Here is a 26,720-nt window from a genome sequence, read left to right as displayed (position 1 = left end):
TACATTTTATAGTTGATTTAGTCTTTTTACATTTGTTCCAAATGGTCAGAAAAATATTAATCTAACAGCACCTGTTTGGCGTAACATAATATGACGCCAAACAGGTGTGTGTGTGTATATATAAATATCCTACCTTATTTTTCTTGATCTCCAGTATTTTCCACAACTAGTCACATCTATTCCACACATCTGACTTCCCCTTTACCTCCTGAACAACCAGTAAACATGACCCAGTTTCGAGTTCACGTCCTCTGCATCCATTTTGCTGTCACATGTTAGTGTTCTCCTAATCACTTTTTAACAGTTTTGAATTTGCCTTGGCATGTTCCATCTGTCTCCTGCATTGATCTGATCCTGATGTGCAGCCTCTGGTTTGCCTCTCCTCTCCAGAACTTCTGCAGTCGGGCTGCCCTGGAGGCCCAAGGATCCTGCCTCAATAACAAGTACTCAGAGGGCTACCCAGGCAGGAGGTAAGGATACTACTTAACAATGTCCATACTAGGCTAGCGCACACCACTTAGAATGCATGCCCAATGCATTGCTTCATTAGAAGTAGCATGCTAGTGTGGCTATTGGAACACTGTGAGCAAGACTTACTCTGCTTTGTACTGCTGTTACTTTGATTCCCCACTGTTTTGACTGCACTTATTGAAATGACTGTAATGATCAGATTGAAAATGACGACTGTATCCTGTCGATCTGTTGTCCTATTCCCATTTCCCCTCCAACATACTGTACCTAGGCACCTTTTCCTTTTTCACCCAATTCCCCAGAACAGTTTTAATCAGTATTAGGATTATAATTCCTGCGTTGGCAATTAGGCACAGCTATTGTTCTGACCCATTTTATTTATGGCACTCAACGGAAAGTGGATGAGTGTTTCTAATCGGACAAGTACCGGTAGATCGTCCTTGTTTCAGTCTGTTTTCTTCTGTTGTGTGATCTAATGAACATGGCCCTGTTCTCACTATAGTGGAGCTGAGGGGGGTTAGTAGATGGTGTTAACCCTCTCCTCTAGGTACTATGGTGGAGCTGAGGGGGGTTAGTAGATGGTGTTAACCCTCTCCTCTAGGTACTATGGTGGAGCTGAGGGGGGTTAGTAGATGGTGTTAACCCTCTCCTCTAGGTACTATGGTGGAGCTGAGGGGGGTTAGTAGATGGTGTTAACCCTCTCCTCTCCTCTAGGTACTATGGTGGAGCTGAGGGGGGTTTAGTAGATGGTGTTAACCCTCTCCTCTAGGTACTATGGTGGAGCTGAGGGGGGTTAGTAGATAGTGTTAACCCTCTCCTAGGTACTATGGTGGAGCTGAGGGGGTTTAGTAGATGGTGTTAACCCTCTCCTAGGTATTATGGTGGAGCTGAGGGGGGTTTAGTAGATGGTGTTAACCCTCTCCTCTCCTCTAGGTATTATGGTGGAGCTGAGGGGGGTTTAGTAGATGGTGTTAACCCTCTCCTCTAGGTACTATGGTGGAGCTGAGGGGGGTTAGTAGATGGTGTTAACCCTCTCCTCTAGGTACTATAGTGGAGCTGAGGGGGGTTAGTAGATGGTGTTAACCCTCTCCTCTAGGTACAATAGTGGAGCTGAGGGGGGTTAGTAGATGGTGTTAACCCTCTCCTCTAGGTACTATAGTGGAGCTGAGGGGGGTTAGTAGATGGTGTTAACCCTCTCCTCTAGGTACAATAGTGGAGCTGAGGGGGGTTAGTAGATGGTGTTAACCCTCTCCTCTAGGTATTATGGTGGAGCTGAGGGGGGTTAGTAGATGGTGTTAACCCTCTCCTCTCCTCTAGGTATTATGGTGGAGCTGAGGTGGTTTAGTAGATGGTGTTAACCCTCTCCTCTCCTCTAGGTACTATGGTGGAGCTGAGGGGGTTTAGTAGATGGTGTTAACCCTCTCCTCTAGGTACTATAGTGGAGCTGAGGGGGGTTAGTAGATGGTGTTAACCCTCTCCTCTAGGTACTATAGTGGAGCTGAGGGGGGTTAGTAGATGGTGTTAACCCTCTCCTCTCCTCTAGGTATTATGGTGGAGCTGAGGGGGTTTAGTAGATGGTGTTAACCCTCTCCTCTCCTCTAGGTATTATGGTGGAGCTGAGGGGGTTTAGTAGATGGTGTTAACCCTCTCCTCTCCTCTAGGTATTATGGTGGAGCTGAGGGGGTTTAGTAGATGGTGTTAACCCTCTCCTCTCCTCTAGGTATTATGGTGGAGCTGAGGGGGGTTTAGTAGATAGTGTTAACCCTCTCCTCTCCTCTAGGTATTATGGTGGAGCTGAGGGGGTTTAGTAGATGGTGTTAACCCTCTCCTCTCCTCTAGGTATTATGGTGGAGCTGAGGGGGGTTAGTAGATAGTGTTAACCCTCTCCTCTCCTCTAGGTATTATGGTGGAGCTGAGGGGGGTTAGTAGATAGTGTTAACCCTCTCCTCTAGGTACTATGGTGGAGCTGAGGGGGGTTAGTAGATGGTGTTAACCCTCTCCTGGGTACTATGGTGGAGCTGAGGGGGGTTAGTAGATGGTGTTAACCCTCTCCTCTCCTCTAGGTACTATGGTGGAGCTGAGGGGGTTTAGTAGATGGTGTTAACCCTCTCCTCTAGGTACTATAGTGGAGCTGAGGGGGGTTAGTAGATGGTGTTAACCCTCTCCTCTAGGTACTATAGTGGAGCTGAGGGGGGTTAGTAGATGGTGTTAACCCTCTCCTCTCCTCTAGGTATTATGGTGGAGCTGAGGGGGTTTAGTAGATGGTGTTAACCCTCTCCTCTCCTCTAGGTATTATGGTGGAGCTGAGGGGGTTTAGTAGATGGTGTTAACCCTCTCCTCTCCTCTAGGTATTATGGTGGAGCTGAGGGGGGTTTAGTAGATAGTGTTAACCCTCTCCTCTCCTCTAGGTATTATGGTGGAGCTGAGGGGGGTTAGTAGATGGTGTTAACCCTCTCCTCTCCTCTAGGTATTATGGTGGAGCTGAGGGGGGTTAGTAGATAGTGTTAACCCTCTCCTCTAGGTACTATGGTGGAGCTGAGGGGGGTTAGTAGATGGTGTTAACCCTCTCCTGGGTACTATGGTGGAGCTGAGGGGGGTTAGTAGATGGTGTTAACCCTCTCCTGGGTACTATGGTGGAGCTGAGGGGGGTTTAGTAGATGGTGTTAACCCTCTCCTCTCCTCTAGGTACTATGGTGGAGCTGAGGGGGGTTAGTAGATGGTGTTAACCCTCTCCTGGGTACTATGGTGGAGCTGAGGGGGGTTTAGTAGATGGTGTTAACCCTCTCCTCTCCTCTAGGTACTATGGTGGAGCTGAGGGGGGTTAGTAGATGGTGTTAACCCTCTCCTGGGTACTATGGTGGAGCTGAGGGGGGTTAGTAGATGGTGTTAACCCTCTCCTCTCCTCTAGGTACTATGGTGGAGCTGAGGGGGGTTTAGTAGATGGTGTTAACCCTCTCCTAGGTATTATGGTGGAGCTGAGGGGGGTTAGTAGATGGTGTTAACCCTCTCCTAGGTACTATGGTGGAGCTGAGGGGGGTTAGTAGATGGTGTTAACCCTCTCCTGGGTACTATGGTGGAGCTGAGGGGGGTTAGTAGATGGTGTTAACCCTCTCCTCTCCTCTAGGTACTATGGTGGAGCTGAGGGGGGTTAGTAGATGGTGTTAACCCTCTCCTAGGTACTATGGTGGAGCTGAGGGGGGTTAGTAGATGGTGTTAACCCTCTCCTAGGTACTATGGTGGAGCTGAGGGGGGTTAGTAGATGGTGTTAACCCTCTCCTTTAGGTACTATGGTGGAGCTGAGGGGGGTTAGTAGATGGTGTTAACCCTCTCCTCTCCTCCAGGTATTATGGTGGAGCTGAGGGGGGTTAGTAGATGGTGTTAACCCTCTCCTCTCCTAGGTACTATGGTGGAGCTGAGGGGGGTTAGTAGATGGTGTTAACCCTCTCCTCTAGGTATTATGGTGGAGCTGAGGGGGGTTAGTAGATGGTGTTAACCCTCTCCTGGGTATTATGGTGGAGCTGAGGGGGTTAGTAGATGGTGTTAACCCTCTCCTCTAGGTACTATGGTGGAGCTGAGGGTGGTTAGTAGATGGTGTTAACCCTCTCCTCTAGGTACTATGGTGGAGCTGAGGGGGTTTAGTAGATGGTGTTAACCCTCTCCTCTAGGTATTATGGTGGAGCTGAGGGGGTTTAGTACAGTGCATTTGGGAAGTATACAGCTCCCTTGACCTTTTCCACATTTTGTTACGTTACAGCCTTATTAAAAAAAAAAATTTGTTTATCCTCAATCGACACACAATACCCCATAATGACAAAACAAAAAAAGTTTTTTTAGAAATGTTTGCAAATGAAATATCACATTTACATACACTACCTGTCAAGTTTTAGAACTCCTACTCATTCAAGGGTTTTTCTTTATATTTACTATTTTTTACATTGTAGGATAATAGTGAAGACAGCAAAACTATGAGATAACCAATCAGTTGTGTTGTGACAAGGTAGGGGTGGTATACAGAAGATAGCCCTATTTGGTAAAATACCAAATCCATATTATGGCAAGAACAGCTCAAAATAAGCAAAGAGAAACAACAGTCCATCATTACTTTAAGACATGGTCCATCAATACGGAACATTTCAAGAACTTTGAAAGTTTCTTCAAGTGCCGTCGCAAAAACCATCAAGCGCTATGACACAACTGGCTCTCATGAGGACCGCAACGGGAATGGAAGATCCAGAGTTACCTCTGCTGCAGAGGATATGTTTATTAGAGTTACCAGCCTCAGAAATTGCAGGCCAAATAAATGCTTCAGAGTTCAATTAACGGACACATCGCAACATCAACTGTTCAGAGGAGACTGTGTGAATCAGGCCTTCATGGTCAAATTGTTGCAAAGAAACCACTACTAAAGGACACCAATAATTAGAAGAGACTTGCTTGGGCCAAGAAACATGAGCAATGGACATTAGACCGGTGGAAATGTGTCCTTTAGTCTGGAGTCCAAATTGGAGATTTTTCATTCCAACCGCCGTGTCTTTGTGAGACACGGTGTGGGTGAACGTATGATCCCTGCATGTGTATTTCACACCGTAAAGCATGGAGGTGTTATGGTCTGGGGGTGCTTTGCAGGTGACACTGTCTGATTTTATTTAGAATTCAAGGCACACTTAACCAGCATGGCTACCACAGCATTCTGCAGCGATACGCAATCCCATCTGGTTTGGGCTTAGTTGGACTATCATTTGTTTTTCAACAGGACAATGACCCAACACACCTCCAGGCTGTGTAAGGGCTATTTTACCAAGAAGGGGAGTGATGGAGTGCTGCATCAGATGACCTGGCCTCCACAATCCCTCGACCTCAACCCAATTGAGATGGTTTGGGATGAGTTGGACGGCAGAGTGAAGGAAAAGCAGCCAACTAGTGCTCAGCATATGTGGGAACTCCTTCAAGACTGTTGAAAAAGCATTCCAGGTGAAGCTGGTTGAGAGAATGCCAAGAGTGTGCAAAGCTGTCATCAAGGCAAAGGGTGGCTGTTTGAAGCATCTCAAATATAACATATATTTTGATATGTTTAATGCTTTTTTGGTTACTACATGATTCCATATGTGTTATTCTACAATGTAGAAAATAGTAAAATAAAGAAAAACCCTTGAATGTGTAATACACTTTTTGACAGGTAGTGTAAGTATTCAGACCCTTGACTCAGTACTTTGTTGAAGAACCTTTGGCAGCGTTTACAGCCTGGAGTCTTCTTGGGTATGACGCTACAAGCTTGGCACACTTGTATTTGGGTAGTTTCTCCCATTCTTCTCTGCAGATTCTCTCAAGCTCTGTCAGGTTGGATGGGGAGCGTCGCTGCACAGGTATTTTCAGGTCTCTCCAGAGATGTTCGATAGGGTTCAAGTCCGGGCTCTGGCTGGGCCACTCAAGGACATTCAGAGAATTGTCCCGAAACCACTCCTGCATTGTCTTGGCTGTGTGCTTACGGTCGTTGTCCTATTGGAAGGGGAACCTTCACCCCAGTCTGAGGTCCTGAGCACTCTGGAGCAGGTTTTCATCAAGGATCTCTCTGTACTTTGCTCCATTCATCTTTCCCTCGATCCTGACTAGTCTCACAGTCCCTGCCGCTGAAAAACATCCTCACAGCATGATTCTGCCACCACCATGCTTCACCGTAGGGATGGTGCCAGGTTTCCTCCAGACGTGACGCTTGGCATTCAGGCCAAAGAGTTCAATCTTGGTTTCATCAGACCAGAGGATCTTGTTTCTCATGGTCTGAGAGTCCTTTAGGTGCCTTTTGGCAAACTCCAAACAGGCTGTCATGTGCCTTTTACTGAGGAGTGGCTTCCGTCTGGCCACTCTACCATAAAGGCCTGGTTGGTGGAGTGCTGCAGAGATGGTTGTCCTTCTGGAAGTTTCTTCCATCTCCACAGAGGAACTCTGGAGCTCTGTCAGAGTGACCATCGGGTTCTTGGTCACCTCCCTAACAAAGGTCCGTCTCCCCCGATTGCTCAGTTTGGCTGGGCGGCCAACTCTAGGAAGAGTCTTGGTGGTTCCAAACATCTTCCATTTAAGAATGATGGAGGGCACTGTGTTCTTGGGGACCTTCAATGCTGCAGACATTTTTTGGTACCCTTCCCCAGGTCTGTGCCTCGACACAATCCTGTCTCGGAGCTCTACGGACAATTCCTTCGACCTAATTTCTTGGTTTTTGCTCTGACATGCACTGTGAACTGTGGGACCTTATAAAGACAGGTATGTGCCTTTCCAAATCTTGTCCAATCAACGTCATTTACCAATGGAAACAGGATGCACCTGAGCTCAATTTCGAGTCACATAGCAAAGGGTCTGAATACTTATGTAAATAAGGTATTTCTGTTTTTTTATTTTTAATACAGGTATTTTGGTGGAGCTGAGGGAGTTTAGTAGATGGTGTTAACCCTCTCCTCTCCTCTAGGTACTATGGTGGAGCTGAGGGGGGTTAGTAGATAGTGTTAACCCTCTCCTCTCCTCTATGTATTATGGTGGAGCTGAGGGAGTTTAGTAGATGGTGTTAACCCTCTCCTCTAGGTACTATGGTGGAGCTGAGGGGGGTTAGTAGATGGTGTTAACCCTCTCCTCTCCTCTATGTATTATGGTGGAGCTGAGGGGGTTTAGTAGATGGTGTTAACCCTCTCCTCTAGGTACTATGGTGGAGCTGAGGGGGGTTAGTAGATGGTGTTAACCCTCTCCTAGGTACTATGGTGTAGCTGAGGGGGGTTAGTAGATGGTGTTAACCCTCTCCTCTAGGTACTATGGTGGAGCTGAGGGGGGTTAGTAGATGGTGTTAACCCTTTCCTCTAGGTACTATGGTGGAGCTGAGGGGGGTTAGTAGATGGTGTTAACCCTCTCCTCTCCTCCAGGTATTATGGTGGAGCTGAGGGGGGTTTAGTAGATAGTGTTAACCCTCTCCTCTCCTCTAGGTATTATGGTGGAGCTGAGGTGGTGGACCAGATAGAGTTGTTGTGCCAGAAGAGAGCCTTGGAGGCCTTTGACCTGGACCCTGCCCTGTGGGGGGTGAACGTCCAGCCCTACTCTGGCTCTCCCGCAAACTTTGCTGCCTACACCGCCGTCCTCAACCCTCATGACCGCATCATGGGCCTAGACCTGCCTGACGGTGGACAGTATGTAGCTGTCTTCCTCTCTCTTTCTGTCTATTCATCTCTCGTTATCTCTCACTGTCTCTCTCACTGTCTCTCTCACTGTCTCTCTCACTGTCCCCTTGTCTCTCTCTGTTTCTCTCACTTTCTCTGTCTCAATCTCTATCTTGATTTCTCTCCCTCACCAAGTCACGGACTACCAGTCCCTCACTCACTCACCTTTTACTGTCATAGTGTGCACCATATTTTTGCAAGGTGTTGTCTTGTTAATTCGAACTTATATTGAGGAAAAATATTAATTAGATTATGTTTATTGTAAGTAACTTATATACGGTTATCTTACCAAGCAGGCTGACTGTAAATCACTGTAGATAAGAGCGTCTGCTAAATGACCAAAGGGTAATGTAAATGTATATTGAATAACATAAATATTGTCATGTTGCCTAACATGCTGTTGTTGTTGTTGTTGTCCTTCTGCAGTCTGACCCATGGTTATATGTCTGACACCAAGAGGATCTCTGCTACCTCCATCTATTTTGAATCCATGCCCTACAAGCTCAATGTAAGTAGAGCCACACTCCACTCCTTCCAGGTCCCTCTCTCCTTGTCTCCTCAAAACCCATTGGAGGAGAAGGTCTGAGGGGAGGGACCTTTTGATCTTCTCCTCCACCAATACGTTTTGAGAAAGAGCAATCAAGGAAAGACCAGTTCGGAGCCATATAGTAACCCTGTCCAGTGTCCACACCCTATGATCTAGACACCATGCCACCCTCACTTGTCTGCTAGTGGGGAACATTCTTCCCCTTACCTCTCCTCATCTGTAGTGACAGTAGCTACTATAAACGCTACTCATCACTAATGCAATGAAAGAAAATGGATTCGAATACATTTACATTTACATTTAAGTCATTTAGCAGATGCTCTTATCCAGAGCGACTTACAAATTGGGTCATTCAACTTAGGATAGCCAATGGGACAACCACCACTGGGTGGGGGGGTGTAGAAGGATTACTGTTATACTATTCCAGGTATTCCTTAAAGAGGTAGGGCTTCAAGTGTCTCCGGAAGGTGGTCAGTGACTCCGCTGTCCTGGCGTCGTGGGGGAGCTTGTTCCACCATTGGGGTGCCAGAGCAGCGAATAGCTTTGACTGGGCTGAGCGGGAACTGTGCTTCCGTAGAGGTAGGGGGGCTAGCAGGCCAGAGGTGGATGAACGTAGTGCCCTCGTTTGGGTGTAGGGTCTGATCAGAGCCTGAAGGGAAGGAAGTGACGTTCCCCTCACAGCTCCGTAGGCAAGCACCATGGTCTTGTAACAGATGCGAGCTTCAACTGGAAGCCAGTGGAGTGTGCGGAGGAGTGGGGTGACATGAGAGAACTTGGGAAGGTTGAACACCAGATGGCTGCAGCGTTCTGGATGAGTTGTAGGGGTTTAATGGCACAGGCAGGGAGCCCAGCCAACAGCGAGTTGCAGTAATCCAGATGGGAGATGACAAGTGCCTGGATTAGGACCTGTGCCGCTTTCTGTGTAAGGTAGGGTCGTACTCTGCGAATGTTGTAGAGCATGAACCTGCAGGATCGGGTCACCGCTTTGATGTTAGCGGAGAACGACAGGGTGTTGTCCAGGGTCACGCCAAGGTTCCTTGCACTCTGGGAGGAGGACACAATGGAGTTGTCAACCGTGATGGCGAGACAGTCCTTCCCCGGGAGGAAGAGCAGCTCCGTCTTGCCGAGGTTCAGCTTGAGGTGGTGATCCGACATCCACACTGATATGTCCGCCAGAGATGCGATTCGCCAACTGGTTATCAGAATAATTAATTGTGTGTCGTCTGCGTAGCAATGATAGGAGAGACGATGTGAGGATATGACAGAGCCAAGTGACTTGGTGTATAGAGAGAATAGGAGAGGGCCTAGAACTGAGTCCTCAAGGACACCAGTGGTGAGAGCACATGGTGATGAGACAGATTCTCGCCACGCAACCTGGTAGGAGCAACCTGTCAGGTAGGACGCAATCCAAGAGTGAGCAGGGCCGGAGATTCCCAACTCGGAGAGGGTGGAGAGCAGGATCTGATGGTTCACAGTATCAAAGGCAGCAGACAGGTCTAGAAGGACAAGAGCAGAGGAGAGAGAGTTAGCTTTAGCAGTGCGGAGAGCCTCCGTGACACAGAGAAGAGAGTCTCAGTTGAATGACCAGTCTTGAAACCTGACTGGTTTGGATCAAGAAGGTCATTCTGCGAGAGATAGCAGGAGAGTTGGCTAGACACGGCACGCTCAAGAGTTTTGGAGAGAAAAGAAAGAAGGGATACTGGTCTGTAGTTGTTGACATCGGAGGGATCGAGTGTAGGTTTTTTGAGGAGGGGTGCAACTCTCGCTGTCTTGAAGACGGAAGGGACATAGCCAGCGGTCAAGAATGAGTTGATGAGCGAGGTGAGGTAAGGGAGAAGGTCTCCGGAAATGGTCTGGAGAAGAGAGGAGGGGATAGGGTCAAGCGGGCAGGTTGTTGGGCGGCCGGCCGTCACAAGTTGCAAGATTTCATCTGGAGAGAGAGGGGAGAAAGAAGTCAAAGCATAGGGTAGGGCAGTGTGAGCAGGACCAGCGGTGTCATTTGACTTAATGAATGAGGATTGGATGTCGTCAACCTTCTTTTCAAAATGGTTGACGAAGTCATCCACAGAGGGGGAGGAGGAGGAGGATTCAGGAGGGAGGAGAAGGTGGCAAAGAGATTCCTAGGGTTAGAGGCAGAGGCTTGAAATTTAGTGTGGTAGAAAGTGGCTTTAGCGGCAGAAATAGAGGAAGAAAATGTAGAGAGGAGGGAGTGAAAAGATGCCAGGTCCGCAGGGAGTCCAGTTTTCCTCCATTTCCGCTCGGCTGCCCGGAGCCCTGTTCTGTGAGCTCGCAATGAGTCGTCAAGCCACGGAGCAGGAGGGGAGGACCGAGCCGGCCGGGAGGATAGGGGACATGGAGAGTCAAAGAATGCAGAAAGGGAGGAGAGGAGGGTTGAGGAGGCAGATTCAGGAGATCGGAGGGAGAAGGATTTAGCAGAGGGAAGAGATGATAGGATGGAAGAGGAGAGAGTAGCGGGAGAGAGAGAGCGAAGGTTGCGACTGCACGTTACCATCTGAGTAGGGGCAGAGTGAGTAGTGTTGGAGGAGAGAAAAGGATACAAAGTAGTGGTCGGAGACTTGGAGGGGAGTTGCAGTGAGATTAGTAGAACAACAGCATCTGGTAAAGATGAAGTCAAGCGTATTGCCTGCCTTGTGAGTAGGGGGGGACGGTGAGAGGGTGAGGTCAAAAGAGGAAAGGAGTAGAAAGAAGGAGAAAGAGAGAAATTGGTCAAAGGCAGACGTAGGGAGGTTAAAGTCAGAACTGTGAGGGGGGAGCCATCCTCAGGAAAGGAACATATCAAGGCGTCAAGCTCATTGATGAACTCTCCAAGGGAACCTGGAGGGCGATAAATTACAAGGATGTTAAGCTTGAATGGGCTAGTGACTGACAGCATGGAATTCAAATGAGGAGATAGACAGATGGGTCAGGGGAAAAAGAGAGAATGTCCACTTTGGAGAGATGAGGATTCCTGTGCCACCGCCGCGCTGACCAGATGCTCTCGGGGTATGCGAGAACACATGATCAGACGAGGAAAGAGCAGTAGGGGTAGCAGTGTTTTCTGATCTAATCCATGTTTCCGTCAGCGCCAAGAAGTCGAGGGACTGGAGGGTAGCATAGGCTGAGATGAACTCTGCCTTGTTGGCCGCAGAACGGCAGATTTCCAGAGGCTGCCGGAGACCTGGAACTCCACGTGGGTCGTGCGCGCAGGGACCACCAGATTAGAGTGGCAGCAACCACGCGGTGTGAAGCGTTTGTATGGCCTGTGCAGAGAGGAGAGAACAGGGATAGACAGACACATAGTTGACAAGCTACAGAAAAGGCTACAATAATGCAAAAGAGATCGGAATAAAATTAACTAAACATCTGGGGAAGCGAGAGAGCGGGGCCTCCCTCACTTACCTTTCACTGAAACACTCAAATATAACAATAGAATACAATAGAAAAGTTACAATAAATATTTTACTTTTCAGTTTATTAAAAAGTCATTGAAAATATATTGCCTTTTTTCGATTATTGAATTGTAATTTTAGTTTACTTCCTGAATTGACTGTGAGTGCGCGTGTGTGCAATGCTTGGGTGTGTGTGCTTATCTGTGTGTGTTGAGGTAATGTGATCAATGTTATGGTGTGTAGGCTTGGGCAGTATCCAGATTGTCACACCTTCATACCGAACTTCTGCCATACCTGGATATTCGGTAATACCGGCACTGAACACAAGGGGCACTGTTTTCAAACAATATAATAATAATAATAATATGCCATTTAGCAGACGCTTTTATCCAAAGCGACTTACAGTCATGCGTGCATACATTTTTTTTTTGTGTATGGGTGGTCCCGGGGATCAAACCCACTACCTTGGCGTTACAAGCGCCGTGCTCTACCAGCTGAGCTACAGAGAACCACAAACCCCACTGATACTCTGTAATCTGAACTTTAGCAATGCTAACAACTACATGTAAAATCCTATAGAGAATGCTAACGAAATGCTAATGAGTGCATTGTGAACATTTTGTACAGTATTAGACCTAAACTATACAAGTGACTCAAAGTGCTACTCAGAGTTTTCTGCATGCGCAAAAAAAAATATTAGCCAGCAAGGCTCTTGGTCCAGAAGGAGATTCTCTGCTGTTACCAAGCGAATGCTTGATTTTGGAAGAAGCTAACCACGTAGCAAGATAGCTAACTAGCTACTAAATTAGCAAACCAAATGCACAACTGCAGAGCATTTAACACATTTTAGACAGTTAATAGTTATAAGACAGCTAGCTGGAAAACATTTAGTTGTGAATTCCATACTGAGCGTGACGTATGTTGTTGAACGCTGAAAGCTGAACAAGGTTTATTGTTTTTGTAAAGCTGACAGTGTTTTTATATAAATAAATAAATAAATAAATAAATAGGTCATTTAGCAGACGCTCTTATCCAGAGCCACTTACATGAGCAATTAGGGTTAAGTGCCTTGCTCAAGGGCACATCGACAGATTTTTCACCTAGTCGGCTCAGGGATTAGAACCAGCGACCTTTCGGTTACTGGCACAACGCTCTTACCCACTAAGCTATATACTTTTATTTTATTACTGCGGCTCTTTTGGGCTTAGTTGCTGTGAGCGCTGCCGTCTGTCCTGTCTGATCCTGCCAGATTCCGCATAGGGGGAGAGACACGGAAGCCCAGCTAGCCTAGCTAGCTATTGAACATTTCCAGCACTGCAGGAGCTGTGTTTATTTTGCTTTGTTCCGGGACATTGTGGACCGCGCTGACTTTCAATATAGCAACTGCTTGCTTGCAGAGGACTACGGGGCAAAGTGGCTACTCTTAGCAAGCAAGTAGCAAACCTACACAAGCTACTGGGGAATCCACGCCCGCCTACTTTTCATTTTTCTTCCACCCCAGTAGCCGGACGCCGCTCTGGTCTGGTGGAAGTGTCGCCGCCGTGTCGGCTCTCCACAGCCGACTGGCCGGTGCTAAAGCAGGGATCCATCCCCGAAGGGGTGTCCCCCTTCCCTGGAGAACGGAGCTGTTCTCGACCCAACCAACCAGCCATGGAGATAAGTCACTCGCCGTGGAAATCGAAGACTGATATCACTTTTGCCTTATGGCAAGGTGCTCCATCATGCTAGAAAAGGCATTGTTCGTCACCAAACTGTTCTTGGATGGTTGGGAGAAGTTGCTCTCGGAGGATGTGTTGGTACCATTCTTTATTCATGGCTGTGTTCTTAGGCAAAAATGTGAGTGAGCCCACTCCCTTGGCTGAGAAGCAACCCCACACATGAATGGTCTCAGGATGCTTTACTGTTGGCATGACAAAGGACTGATGGTAGCGCTCACCTTGTCTTCTCCGGACAAGAAGTTTTCCGGATGCCCCAAACCATCGGAAAGGGGATTCATCAGAGAAAATGACTTTACCCTAATCCTCAGCAGTCCAATCCCTGTACCTTTTGCAGAATATCAGTCTGTCCCTGATGTTTTTCCTGGAGAGAAGTGGCTTATTTGCTGCCCTTCTTGACACCAGGCCATCCTCCAAAAGTCTTCGCCTCACTGTGCGTGCAGATGCACTCACACCTGCCTGCTGCCATTCCTGAGCAAGCTCTGCACTGGTGGTGCCCCGATCTCGGAGCTGAATCAACTTTAGGAGACGGTCCTGGCGCTTGCTGGACTTTCTTGGGCGCCCTGAAGCCTTCTTCACAACAATTGAACCTCTCTCCTTGAAGTTCTTGATGATCCGATAAATGGTTGATTTAGGTGCAATCTTACTAGCAGCAATATCCTTGCCTGTGAAGTCCTTTTTGTGCAAAGCAATGATGACGGCACGTGTTTCCTTGCACGTAACCATGGTTAACAGAGGAAGAACAATGATTTCAAGCACCACCCTCCTTTTAAAGCTTCCAGTCTGTTATTCTAACTCAATCAGCATGACAGAGTGATCTCCAGCCTTGTCCTCGTCAACACTCTCACCTGTGTTAACGAGAGAATCACTGACATGATGGGAGCTGGTCCTTTTGTGGCAGGGCTGAAATGCAGTGGAAATGTTTTTTGGGGATTAAGTTCATTTTCATGGCAAATTTATATTTGTGTAATTCTCAAAACGTTTGAAATAACTGCAACACTTGAGCTGTAGTTAGTTTCAGAATGGATAGCAAGGAATAAGTTAGTCCTAATTATTTCCAAAACTAAAAGCATTGTATTTGGGACAAATCATTCACTAAACCCTAAACCTCAACTACATCTCGTAATGAATAAAGTGGAAATTGAGCAAGTTGAGGTGACTAAACTGCTTGGAGTAACCCTGGATTGTAAACTGTCATCGTCAAAACATTGATACAACAGTAGCTAAGATGGGGAGAAGTCTGTCCATAACAAAGCGCTACTCTGCCTTCTTAACAACACTATCAACAAGGCAGGTCAGTAGTGTGGTCAGGTGCCACAAAGAGGGACTTGGGGAAATTGCAGTCGGTTCAGAACAGGGAGCACGGCTGGCCCTTAAAAGTACACGGAGAGCTAACATTAATGACATGCATGTCAATCTCTCATGGCTTAAAGTGAAAGAGAGATTGACTTCATCACTACTTGTTTTTGTAAGCAGTGTTGACAAGCTGAATGTACCGAGCTGTCTGTTTTTAAAATACTAGCGCAGAGCTCGGACACCCATGCCTACCCCACAAGACATGCCACCAGAGGTCTCTTCACAGTCCCCAAGTCCAGAACAGACTATGGGAGGCGCACAGTACTACATAGAGCCATGGACTACATGGAACTCTATACTACATCAGGTAACTGATGCAAGCAGTAGAATCAGATTGAAAAAAAATTAAACAGGCACAAATACACCTTATGGAACAACGGCGACTGTGAAGAGACACACACACACACACACACACAGGTACAGACACATGCATACGCAAACATTGTGATATTGTTGTATGGTGGTATTAAACATGTTGTATTGTAGTTGTGTAATAATGTGAAATGATGTGCTGTTTTATCTTTTGTTTTAAATGTAATGTAAGTGCAGCTAATGGGGATCCCTAATAAATACAAAATACTGTAGCTAGATCACCTGGCGCATGCTGCCCAACAGTGAGTGACTCACAAGGCTCCGGTCTCTCGTCATGGTGTGCTTGTAAACAAACCCTAAGCTTCATAATAATGTGACAGGTGAAATATAGAAGGCAGTCTTCTTTATCTCCTAAAGCATTGCACAAGTTGACTGCAGGCATTTACTTAAGTATCTACAAATATTAAAATGTATTAAAATAATTAAAATACATAGTTTCAACGGTTTTGACTGTATTGGAAAAACCATCCCAAGGCTATTTCCAAATACCATGGTATACGGTATATACTGCCCAAGCCTAGTGGTGTGTGTCCTCTGTGATGGATGACGGGGCAAGCCCCCACTACAGGAGAGATAATAGGAGATCAACATGGCGGCCAGCGGGGGTCTATCCAGACCAGGGACCACTCTGTCTTCCGTCTGGGGAGGGTGGGCTGTCTCTGTCTGTCTGATCACCTTGATGGAGTGACGGTGGATCTGGAGATGGGAGAGAGTTCCTCTGTCTAAATAAAGCAGGTTTCTCTCTTTCCTGTGTGGGGCTGAATGAATGTAAATAAATAAATGATTGAATGGGACCCATATGGAGAAACATCCATCTTGGGCTTTCTGTCTTTTATTCATAATTCTCCCACTGTCGCTGCTGTGACGCTTCAGTTTCCTCTTAACAGGTGTATGTCTCTACCTTTCTCTCTCCCTCCCTCTCTCCCTCTCTCCCTCCCTCTCTCCCTCTCTCTCTCCAGCCTGCCACAGGACTCATTGACTATGACCAGCTGGAGATGACTGCCCGTCTCTTCCGGCCCAAGTTGATCATTGCAGGCACCAGCGCCTACGCTCGCCTCATTGACTACGCTCGCATCAAGAAGGTACAGACACTTTCTCCCTCCATCTCTGACTACCTACCTCCCTACCCCTCTCTCTTCACCTTCTTCTTGTCCTTCTCTTCCCCCTGCAGTATCTCCTTTGTGAGTCTGAAGGCACTTCTATTTTTCTTTAGGCCTATAGTACAGTAGCTACATTCTGCTTTATAAGGCGTTACCCAAATTGCACCATATGCCCTATATAGTGCACTACTTTTGACCAAGGCACATAGGGCTCTGGTCAAAAGTAGTGCACTATAAAGGGAATGGGGTGCCATTTGGTACGCAACCTAACACTCCCAAGATGGCTACCGCTGACCTGATTTTTATATCTGATGTAATCAAGGGGAGAGAATTAGGATTCTGCATATTACATGAGATCTCTATATAGCTGCTTTATGACTGTGATCCTTTGCCAAGGAACCATTTACACGTTATCTGACTGTTTTGGTGCTTTATCAGAAAGAGTTGACAGGGAGCGGCAACGCACCATTAAAGATGGCATTCTGTATCTTTTCTGGTTTAGAAAGCCCGTACAGGATAGCCACTCTTTTGTCATGAAAAGTGTACAGCCTTATCAAAACTCAAATTAATTGTATCCTTGTTTCAATGCGTGTTATGTTTTCAGTAATATAAACAGTATTTTCTTTCGTTGTGGTGCTGGGAATAAAAAGCCCCAATCCTTAGTGCAACTAAGCCTTGTTCGAGACAGAACGGCCCATAGGGGCAGGAGACAGAACGGCCCATAGGGGCAGGAGACAGAACGGCCCATAGGGGCAGGAGACAGAACGGCCCATAGGGGCAGGAGACAGAACGGCCCATAGGGGCAGGAGACAGAACGGCCCATAGGGGCAGGAGCCTGTGTCCGAAATCTGTCTCGCCTCCTACTTACTAAAACTACATACTGTGTACTAATGGTAGTACATACTGTTTAGAACGCACTGTTTAGTAAAAAAAAAATGCAGTAAGCAACGAATATCAACATACTACTCATCCATACTGAGATGGCGTACTATAATGCACAATCGTGCGTGTTCCCGTTCATTTTGGTGACCCCTATTCTGGTTTATCAGCTGTTGTCATGTGAGTGTGAAAAGACGATTCTCTTCCTCAATAGTGCGCGGTGAATTCTACTAGATGAAAAGCCAAAATGAGTGACTTCCTGGCATTTTAAGGCATTCTCAATTTTCAGAATTTCACATACTATTAAACGTTCTATTTTCACATACCCCAAAAGCCTACTATTTAGAACGCAAGGACATGGCCTATCTCCTGTTTCTGTAGTGTGAGGCAGCTTGATGTTCAAGTACTCTCGCTGGAAAGGACGCTAGTCTGTGGCAGTCCTTAGTGATGAATTATAAAATGGCTCCTGATCTGTAAACCTATTTACCACTTTCTGCATGTTTGTCTCTTTTCCCCCTGTTTATTCAGTTGTGTACGGAGGTGAAGGCCTACCTGCTGGCTGACATGGCCCACATCAGTGGCCTGGTGGCTGCGAAGGCTGTCCCCTCTCCGTTCAAGTACGCTGACATGGTCACCTCCACAACACACAAGTCCCTCCGAGGAGCCAGGTACGTGCTTGTTGGGGAGAGATTAGTCCCCTGTAGCTCAGTTGGTAGAGCATGGCGCTTGCAACGCCAGGGTTGTGGGTTCGTTTCCCACGGTGGGCCAGTATGAAAAATGTATGCACTCACTAACTGTAAGTCGCTCTGGATAAGAGATTGGATTAGCAGAAAGGAAAAAAATGTAGAAGCTAATCTGAACATTATTGCACGTGTAGATGATCATTGTAGTTTACCTAATGAATTGAATTAAATTAAAGCAAAATCTGGAAAGTAGAGATTGAACATATTTGTGGACAAAAGGAAAGGGGTTCTATTCAACTTACAGTTTACAGTTTAGTCATTTAGCAGACGCTCTCATCCAGAGCCACTTCCAGTTAGTTAGTGTATACATTTTATTTCATACTGGCCCCCCGTGGGAATCGAACCCACAACCCTGGCGTTGCAAACGCCATGCTCTACCAACTGAGCTACACGGGGCCACTTCTCCTGCAGTGTGCACTTTTTTTTTATTAGGTCTGTTTGTCCATGAAGGTGTTGTTGAGTTGCAAATGTCTTAGCTTAAACTCCAGACAGACCTGTCCGAATATCTCTCTCTCTCTCTCTCCTCCAGGGCTGGTCTGATCTTCTACCGTAAGGGCGTGCGTTCTGTGGACAAGAAGGGGAAGGAGATCCATTATGACCTTGAGGACAGGATCAACTTCGCTGTGTTCCCCTCTCTGCAGGGGGGACCCCACAACCACGCCATCGCTGGGGTGGCCGTCGCACTCAAACAGGTACCTTCTCTCTCTCTCTCTCTCTCACCATAAATCCATAACTCCACACCCCGTCTCTGTGGCTGTATCTCTACCTACATGTACATATTACCTGGACTAACCTGTGCCCCCGCACACTGACTCTGTACCGGTACCCCCTGTATATAGCCTCCTTATGACTAACCTGTGCCCCCGCACACTGACTCTGTTCCGGTACCCCCTGTATATAGCCTCCCTACTGTTATTTTACTGCTGCTCTTTAAAAAAAATTATTTAAATGTTTTACTTATCTATTTTTTATTTAACACTTATTTTTCTTAAAACTGCATTGTTGGTTAAGGGCTTGTAAGTCAGCATTTCACCTGTTGTATTCGGCGCATGTGACAAATACATTTTTGATTTGATTTGCACCCCCCAATTCTTCACTCTTCTCCCAAAGTGTGCACTGACACTCACACTTTTCCCTCTGTGTTTCTTTAGGCACAGACGCCGATGTTCAGAGAATACATCGGCCAGGTGATGCGGAACTCCAAGGCCATGGCTGAAGCCCTACTGGGCAAAGGATACACCCTGGTGTCAGGTACTAATCCACCGCACACCATCACTTTACTTTGCGCTTTCTAACCAATTACCTGGTGACTGTTTTTTTTCGCTCAGGAGGTATCTCATCAAAAATGTGGAAAGCGCTCACGTAAACAAAGAAATGGTATGCTCAGTAAACGAATGTTTCCCCCTCAGGGGGGACGGAGAACCACTTGGTGCTGGTGGACCTGAGGCCTAAGGGCATCGACGGAGCCAGAGCAGAGAGGGTTTTAGAGCTGGTGTCCATCACAGCCAACAAGAACACCTGCCCTGGGGACAAGAGTGCTCTGGCGCCTGGGGGCCTCAGGCTAGGTGGGTCACTCACTGTCTGGAGCACTTGGCCCAGAATATAACACCTGAGTGTGTGTGTGTGATGTACAGGCTGGAACCCTGTTTTACCACATATAGAACACCTCAGGCTGGAACCCTGTTTTACCACATATAGAACACCTCAGGCTGGAACCCTGTTTTACCACATATAGAACACCTCAGGCTGGAACCCTGTTTTACCACATATAGAACACCTCAGGCTGGAACCCTGTTTTACCACATATAGAACACCTCAGGCAGGAACCCTGTTTTACCACATATAGAACACCTCAGACCTCAGGCTGGAACCCTGTTTTACCACATATAGAACACCTCAGGCTGGAACCCTGTTTTACCACATATAGAACACCTCAGGCTGGAACCCTGTTTTACCACATATAGAACACCTCAGACCTCAGGCTGGAACCCTGTTTTACCACATATAGAACACCTCAGGCTGGAACCCTGTTTTACCACATATAGAACACCTCAGGCTGGAACCCTGTTTTACCACATATAGAACACCTCAGACCTCAGGCTGGAACCCTGTTTTACCACATATAGAACACCTCAGGCTGGAACCCTGTTTTACCACATATAGAACACCTCAGGCTGGAACCCTGTTTTACCACATATAGAACACCTCAGGCTGGAACCCTGTTTTACCACATATAGAACACCTCAGACCTCAGGCTGGAACCCTGTTTTACCACATATAGAACACCTCAGGCTGGAACCCTGTTTTACCACATATAGAACACCTCAGGCTGGAACCCTGTTTTACCACATATAGAACACCTCAGACCTCAGGCTGGAACCCTGTTTTACCACATATAGAACACCTCAGGCTGGAACCCTGTTCTACCACATATAGAACACCTCAGGCTGGAACCCTGTTTTACCACATATAGAACACCTCAGGCTGGAACCCTGTTTTACCACATATAGAACACCTCAGGCTGGAACCCTGTTTTACCACATATAGAACACCTCAGACCTCAGGCTGGAACCCTGTTTTACCACATATAGAACACCTCAGGCTGGAACCCTGTTTTACCACATATAGAACACCTCAGGCTGGAACCCTGTTTTACCACATATAGAACACCTCAGACCTCAGGCTGGAACCCTGTTTTACCACATATAGAACACCTCAGGCTGGAACCCTGTTTTACCACATATAGAACACCTCAGGCTGGAACCCTGTTTTACCACATATAGAACACCTCAGGCTGGAACCCTGTTTTACCACATATAGAACACCTCAGGCTGGAACCCTGTTTTACCACATATAGAACACCTCAGGCTGGAACCCTGTTTTACCACATATAGAACACCTCAGGCTGGAACCCTGTTTTACCACATATAGAACACCTCAGGCTGGAACCCTGTTTTACCACATATAGAACACCTCAGGCTGGAACCCTGTTTTACCACATATAGAACACCTCAGGCTGGAACCCTGTTTTACCACATATAGAACACCTCAGACCTCAGGCTGGAACCCTGTTTTACCACATATAGAACACCTCAGGCTGGAACCCTGTTTTACCACATATAGAACACCTCAGGCTGGAACCCTGTTTTACCACATATAGAACACCTCAGGCTGGAACCCTGTTTTACCACATATAGAACACCTCAGACCTCAGGCTGGAACCCTGTTTTACCACATATAGAACACCTCAGGCTGGAACCCTGTTTTACCACATATAGAACACCTCAGACCTCAGGCTGGAACCCTGTTTTACCACATATAGAACACCTCAGGCTGGAACCCTGTTTTACCACATATAGAACACCTCAGGCTGGAACCCTGTTTTACCACATATAGAACACCTCAGGCTGGAACCCTGTTTTACCACATATAGAACACCTCAGACCTCAGGCTGGAACCCTGTTTTACCACATATAGAACACCTCAGGCTGGAACCCTGTTTTATCACATATAGAACACCTCAGACCTCAGGCTGGAACCCTGTTTTACCACATATAGAACACCTCAGGCTGGAACCCTGTTTTACCACATATAGAACACCTCAGGCTGGAACCCTGTTTTACCACATATAGAACACCTCAGGCTGGAACCCTGTTTTACCACATATAGAACACCTCAGGCTGGAACCCTGTTTTATCACATATAGAACACCTCAGGCTGGAACCCTGTTTTACCACATATAGAACACCTCAGACCTCAGGCTGGAACCCTGTTTTACCACATATAGAACACCTCAGGCTGGAACCCTGTTTTACCACATATAGAACACCTCAGGCTGGAACCCTGTTTTACCACATATAGAACACCTCAGGCTGGAACCCTGTTTTACCACATATAGAACACCTCAGGCTGGAACCCTGTTTTACCACATATAGAACACCTCAGGCTGGAACCCTGTTTTACCACATATAGAACACCTCAGGCTGGAACCCTGTTTTACCACATATAGAACACCTCAGGCTGGAACCCTGTTTTATCACATATAGAACACCTCAGGCTGGAACCCTGTTTTACCACATATAGAACACCTCAGACCTCAGGCTGGAACCCTGTTTTACCACATATAGAACACCTCAGGCTGGAACCCTGTTTTACCACATATAGAACACCTCAGGCTGGAACCCTGTTTTATCACATATAGAACACCTCAGGCTGGAACCCTGTTTTACCACATATAGAACACCTCAGGCTGGAACCCTGTTTTACCACATATAGAACACCTCAGGCTGGAACCCTGTTTTATCACATATAGAACACCTCAGGCTGGAACCCTGTTTTACCACATATAGAACACCTCAGGCTGGAACCCTGTTTTACCACATATAGAACACCTCAGGCTGGAACCCTGTTTTATCACATATAGAACACCTCAGGCTGGAACCCTGTTTTACCACATATAGAACACCTCAGACCTCAGGCTGGAACCCTGTTTTACCACATATAGAACACCTCAGGCTGGAACCCTGTTTTATTATTCAGAATATAATGGCAACACATGCTCAGTGTTTTGAACTATTAGTTTATTTTATTTATTTAGCACTACTAAAAGAACCAAATGCTGCTTTAATGTTTGTCAGGACGTAAAAATAAAAGCGGTCCAAGAATCAATCTCTGTGGAACGCCACATTTTATGAATATAATCAAATCTATCCGGAGTAAACGTTAACCCTGAATTACCATGCATATAACACCTGAGCTTTCTGTGTCCCTGGTTATCACTGACATGCTCCTCCTATTCCTAACTCCCAGGTGCCCCGGCGCTGACCTCCAGACAGTTCAAGGAGACAGACTTTGTCAAGGTGGTGGAGTTTATGGATGAAGGCTTCAAGATCGCCCTGGACGTCAAGAAGAAGACTGGTGAGTTAATCTCTTTTACCAGCTGTGTGTACTTAATCAGTTAACCTAATCAGTCAAGCCTTTTCTGCATCCCAAATGCCAACCCATTACCTTCATTGCACACTACTTTTGACCAGAGCCCTATTCGCCCTGGTGCCATTTGGGACGGGCCTAAGTCTGTGTGTTTGTACATTCTGATGGTGTCCATGATGCCGGAAACTTTGTTTTAAATCTAAAGTCAGGGTTTTTTCTTATCACAGTTCCTCCATCTCCTGTAGTGATCTGGAAGAAGTGCCAGTTAAATTCATTAGCTAACCCAAAGAGTGACTCAGTCAAGAAAATGTAAGCCATTGGCGTTAAAATACAGGAAGTGACACAAAAGCTGAAAACATCTACTGTCTTCTCTCCAGGGAAACTTGCAGACTTTAAGAACTTCTTGTTGGAGGATCCAGAGACAGTGGCCCGCATGGCAGAGCTGAGGAAACGAGTGGAGGCCTTCGCACGGCCCTTCCCCATGCCCGGCTTCGAGGATCACTAGACCCTCCACACACAGAGAGAGAGAAGCAGCTCTGTTCCAATATCCAACACAAGCATACTACTTAGAATGAAGCAGCAATGTATTTGGATGTGAGTTTTAAGTGGTAGGCTATTATGGACATTGGAACTTGGTGGTGGTCAGTGATTGGAGTCAGACTCGGCGGAACCTCGCAGACTTATCCAAACAGATGGGAGACCTTGGTTAATCCTTTGATGTCATCTGTTGACCTCTGACCTAACGTGAGGGTAATTCTGTAGCTTGTAATCCCTTTTGGACGTTTCTACTCTGTATGTTTACACACAAAAAAAATCATTATTTTCCAAGTGTTATTTTCTGCATGTTTTAACATTGTAGTGTAGAAGAAAGAGCTCAACGTCACCCCTGAGAGAAATCAGTCATCTAATCTTAAACTCCCCTGTGACATTGGCTGTCACCGCAAAGGGTAGTGACTTGGATAACATTTATTTGAAGCACAAAGTCTTAAGCTGTAAATTTAACACATTGTCTTAACTTGGTGGCTAGATGTTCATGATTTGAGATTTGATAATACACGTCTGTCGTACTACCCTATACTGTTGTAAATGTGTGTGTAACCAACTCCATTCAAATTCATCTGAAGCAGACCTGGGCCCCAAATCCTATTTTAAAATCGTTCAAATATTTTGCGTCTTTGCTCTAGCCTGCCTACAGCGCCAGATAGGGTTTGCAGTTTTGTGACGGTTCTATTGTTCCATGACGTAAGGCAAGATTAATCAAGCACAGATAAAGTATATAATAATATATTTTTTCATTGAACCCAAGTCAGATCTGAAGTCAAGGGGTCCGACGCCAGAGGTCGGGGTTGACTGGTGAACTCTATAACAGGACAGTTCCCCTGTTGTTAAACCGTCTACGTATATCAGACCAGAGCCTCACTATCCTTCTACATCGGTGGTCACCGAGTCAAGATCACTTTCTCAGTCAAAAAGCAAGCCAAGATCTACTGCTCAGATTGCTTTTTAAAACTTGACTTAAAAAATATAACATTAACCTAAAAAAGAATTTGCTTTTTTATTTTACTGGACTGATGGTACCTGCATCTGATGGTCATGATGCTTTCAAGACAACTGAGAACTCTAAAAAAAACTAGGTCAAATCATGACGTCAGTGAACTTCAGATCGGAAAGTCGGAGCTCTAAGAAGATGCCCAAAGTTTCCAAGTTGGATGACCGTTCAAAAAGATTTTTCCCAGTCGGATCTCGTTTTTTTCCCCAGCTGTCTTGAACGCACTGAAGTTGGAGATTTCCAAGTTCCCAGTTGTTTTGAACACAGCATTATTCTCAGCGGAGGGAGGGAGAGAGCAGCAGAGGGTCCACCTCTCATGGTCCCTGCTCTCTCCTTCCTTTCCTCCGGTGAGACTGACCAGAGAGAGGGGGCACCGTCTTCCACATGATGGCCAAACTCGACCCGCACCGCATCTGCATCAGGCACAAATTTATGTTGTTCCTATGACCAGAGAAAGTGAAATACTCCTCAATTTATTAAAACGGACTCGATGAGCTTCTATTAATAATAAAAACGCAGGGCTATCGATACACTTGACTACTCATTCATTGCAGCTGCAGCGCGAGAGGAAGTAGAGAGAAGCGGGTTTTGTGTTTTTTTGTAATAGTGTTGAATAGACCTTAGACATGAACTCACTCATAAAAACAGCAGCTCTTTGCTGTATTCTTTGACAGTCTCTCTCTGGTCATGGTTTTAGAAGTAGGCTAGTATCACACTTTGCTGTGGCCAGGGTCATGGAAGGTGTTGGTAGACACAGTAATTTGAGTTATCCAATTTGCCAGCGCAGTAGGCACACTAGATTTAGTCACAGGTCTGCCGGGTAGGCGGAGTTTGTATTTTCAGACAAATGAAATGGTTCAAACTGGGAACACTTTGTCTACCCGGTGAGCAGGGCTTCTGAATCAAGTGCACCTACCACCATCAGGGCTTCTGAATCAAGTGAACCTACCACCATCAGGGCTTCTGAATCAAATGCACCTACCACCATCAGGGCTTCTGAATCAAGTGCACCTACCACCATCAGGGCTTCTGAATCAAGTGCACCTACCACCATCAGGGCTTCTGAATCAAGTGCACCTACCACCATCAGGGCTTCTGAATCAAGTGCACCTACCACCATCAGGGCTTCTGAATCAAGTGCACCTACCACCATCAGGGCTTCTGAATCAAGTGCACCTACCACCATCAGGGCTTCTGAATCAAATGCACCTACCACCATCAGGGCTTCTGAATCAAGTGCATCTACCACCATCAGGGCTTCTGAATCAAGTGCACCTACCACCATCAGGGCTTCTGAATCAAATGCACCTACCACCATCAGGGCTTCTGAATCAAATGCACCTACCACCATCAGGGCTTCTGAATCAAGTGCATCTACCACCATCAGGGCTTCTGAATCAAGTGCACCTACCACCATCAGGGCTTCTGAATCAAATGCACCTACCACCATCAGGGCTTCTGAATCAAATGCACCTACCACCATCAGGGCTTCTGAATCAAATGCACCTACCACCATCAGGGCTTCTGAATCAAATGCACCTACCACCATCAGGGCTACACAAATAAAAAAAAGGTAATGCCTTTTAAGATCGCGATCAATCGGTTGGTGACCACTGTTCTACAGAGATCAGACCAGAGCTTCACTATCCTTCTACAGAGATCAGACCAGAGCTTCACTATCCATCTACAGAGATCAGACCAGAGCTTCACTATCCTTCTACAGATATCAGACCAGAGCATCACTATCCTTCTACAGATATCAGACCAGAGCTTCACTATCCATCTACAGATATCAGACCAGAGCTTCACTATGTATGGACCCTTTTCACACTATCATGCCAACCCCAACCAAACTGCTGGCTCTGATGGCTTTTCACACTGTCCTTTCCAGCATGGTTCTAACTGTGGTGGATGTGTAACCAGGTCAGCTCAATACAACTCGATTTGGCTCAGTAGTGTATGATCCAACAACCTGCTGCATATATTGCGTAAAAGACTAATGGTCCATAATGACAATACATTAAATAGTCAGCCATTTCATGCCAGTGCTGGCTTTCAAAGTGTTAACGAAGAAGAAATGGTTTTGTATGTATTGTAACTTTACAGAATTAAAGAATTATTTACTTTCTAACACTGGTTAAAAAAAATATCTGAAGGTTTTTAATGCTTATATTGCTGCTTTTGGGGAGGAAGTATTTGATAAAAAAAAAAAAAAAAAAATATATATATATATATATATATATATATATATATATATATATATATATATATATATGATATTACTACAAAAATGTGCTTGTTAATTTAGCTGAGGTCACCCTATGTAGAGACTACAGTGTGAGGGAATGGTTTGAGTTCGGTTTATTTCATAGTATTATTTTTGTTGTTGGCTGATTTCTCAAATTGCTTCACAAAATTGAGGGGGTGTTATCACTGCATCAGTGAACCAGTGAGAATTCCTCCATTTGAGGAGTAGA

The 26,720-nt window shown here is 46.1% G+C and overlaps 1 protein-coding gene and 1 long non-coding RNA gene across 9 annotated transcripts in view; one reads left to right on the top strand and one right to left on the bottom strand.

The window, feature by feature from the left end:
- LOC311116513 (serine hydroxymethyltransferase, mitochondrial-like) overlaps nt 1-23,769 on the top strand; it is a 43,036-nt gene extending 19,267 nt beyond the window's left edge. For both annotated transcript variants that reach the window (XM_084191601.1, XM_084191602.1), the window contains exons 3-12: nt 391-470; nt 7,434-7,634; nt 8,091-8,172; nt 16,003-16,125; nt 17,551-17,690; nt 18,295-18,457; nt 18,917-19,016; nt 19,175-19,330; nt 22,575-22,682; nt 23,072-23,769. In XM_084191601.1, coding sequence (XP_084047727.1) covers nt 391-470; nt 7,434-7,634; nt 8,091-8,172; nt 16,003-16,125; nt 17,551-17,690; nt 18,295-18,457; nt 18,917-19,016; nt 19,175-19,330; nt 22,575-22,682; nt 23,072-23,199 — 1,281 coding nt within the window. In that variant the 3' untranslated portion in view covers nt 23,200-23,769. The remainder of the gene's footprint in view (nt 1-390; nt 471-7,433; nt 7,635-8,090; nt 8,173-16,002; nt 16,126-17,550; nt 17,691-18,294; nt 18,458-18,916; nt 19,017-19,174; nt 19,331-22,574; nt 22,683-23,071) is intronic.
- LOC311116514 lies at nt 19,337-22,558 on the bottom strand. Of its 7 annotated transcripts, none has more exons than XR_014611430.1 (6): nt 21,854-22,558; nt 21,514-21,779; nt 21,285-21,439; nt 20,318-21,247; nt 19,617-20,169; nt 19,337-19,579 (listed from the first exon to the last, which is right to left on the bottom strand). It is a non-coding gene; the product is annotated as an uncharacterized lncRNA (long non-coding RNA). The 7 variants fall into 7 exon arrangements; XR_014611431.1 differs by lacking the exon at nt 19,337-19,579 and having other exon boundaries at nt 19,588-19,660; nt 19,735-20,169; XR_014611433.1 differs by lacking the exon at nt 19,337-19,579 and having other exon boundaries at nt 19,598-19,896; nt 20,008-20,169.
- Nucleotides 23,770-26,720: the final 2,951 nt, after the last annotated feature.

Source organism: Coregonus lavaretus (genome assembly GCF_964263955.1).
Source record: "Coregonus lavaretus genome assembly, contig: HAP1_SCAFFOLD_2368, whole genome shotgun sequence".
NCBI classification, from domain to species: domain Eukaryota; kingdom Metazoa; phylum Chordata; class Actinopteri; order Salmoniformes; family Salmonidae; genus Coregonus; species Coregonus lavaretus.
Note: the sequence above shows the minus strand (reverse complement) of the source record. Positions and strands in the feature narration are given on the sequence as shown.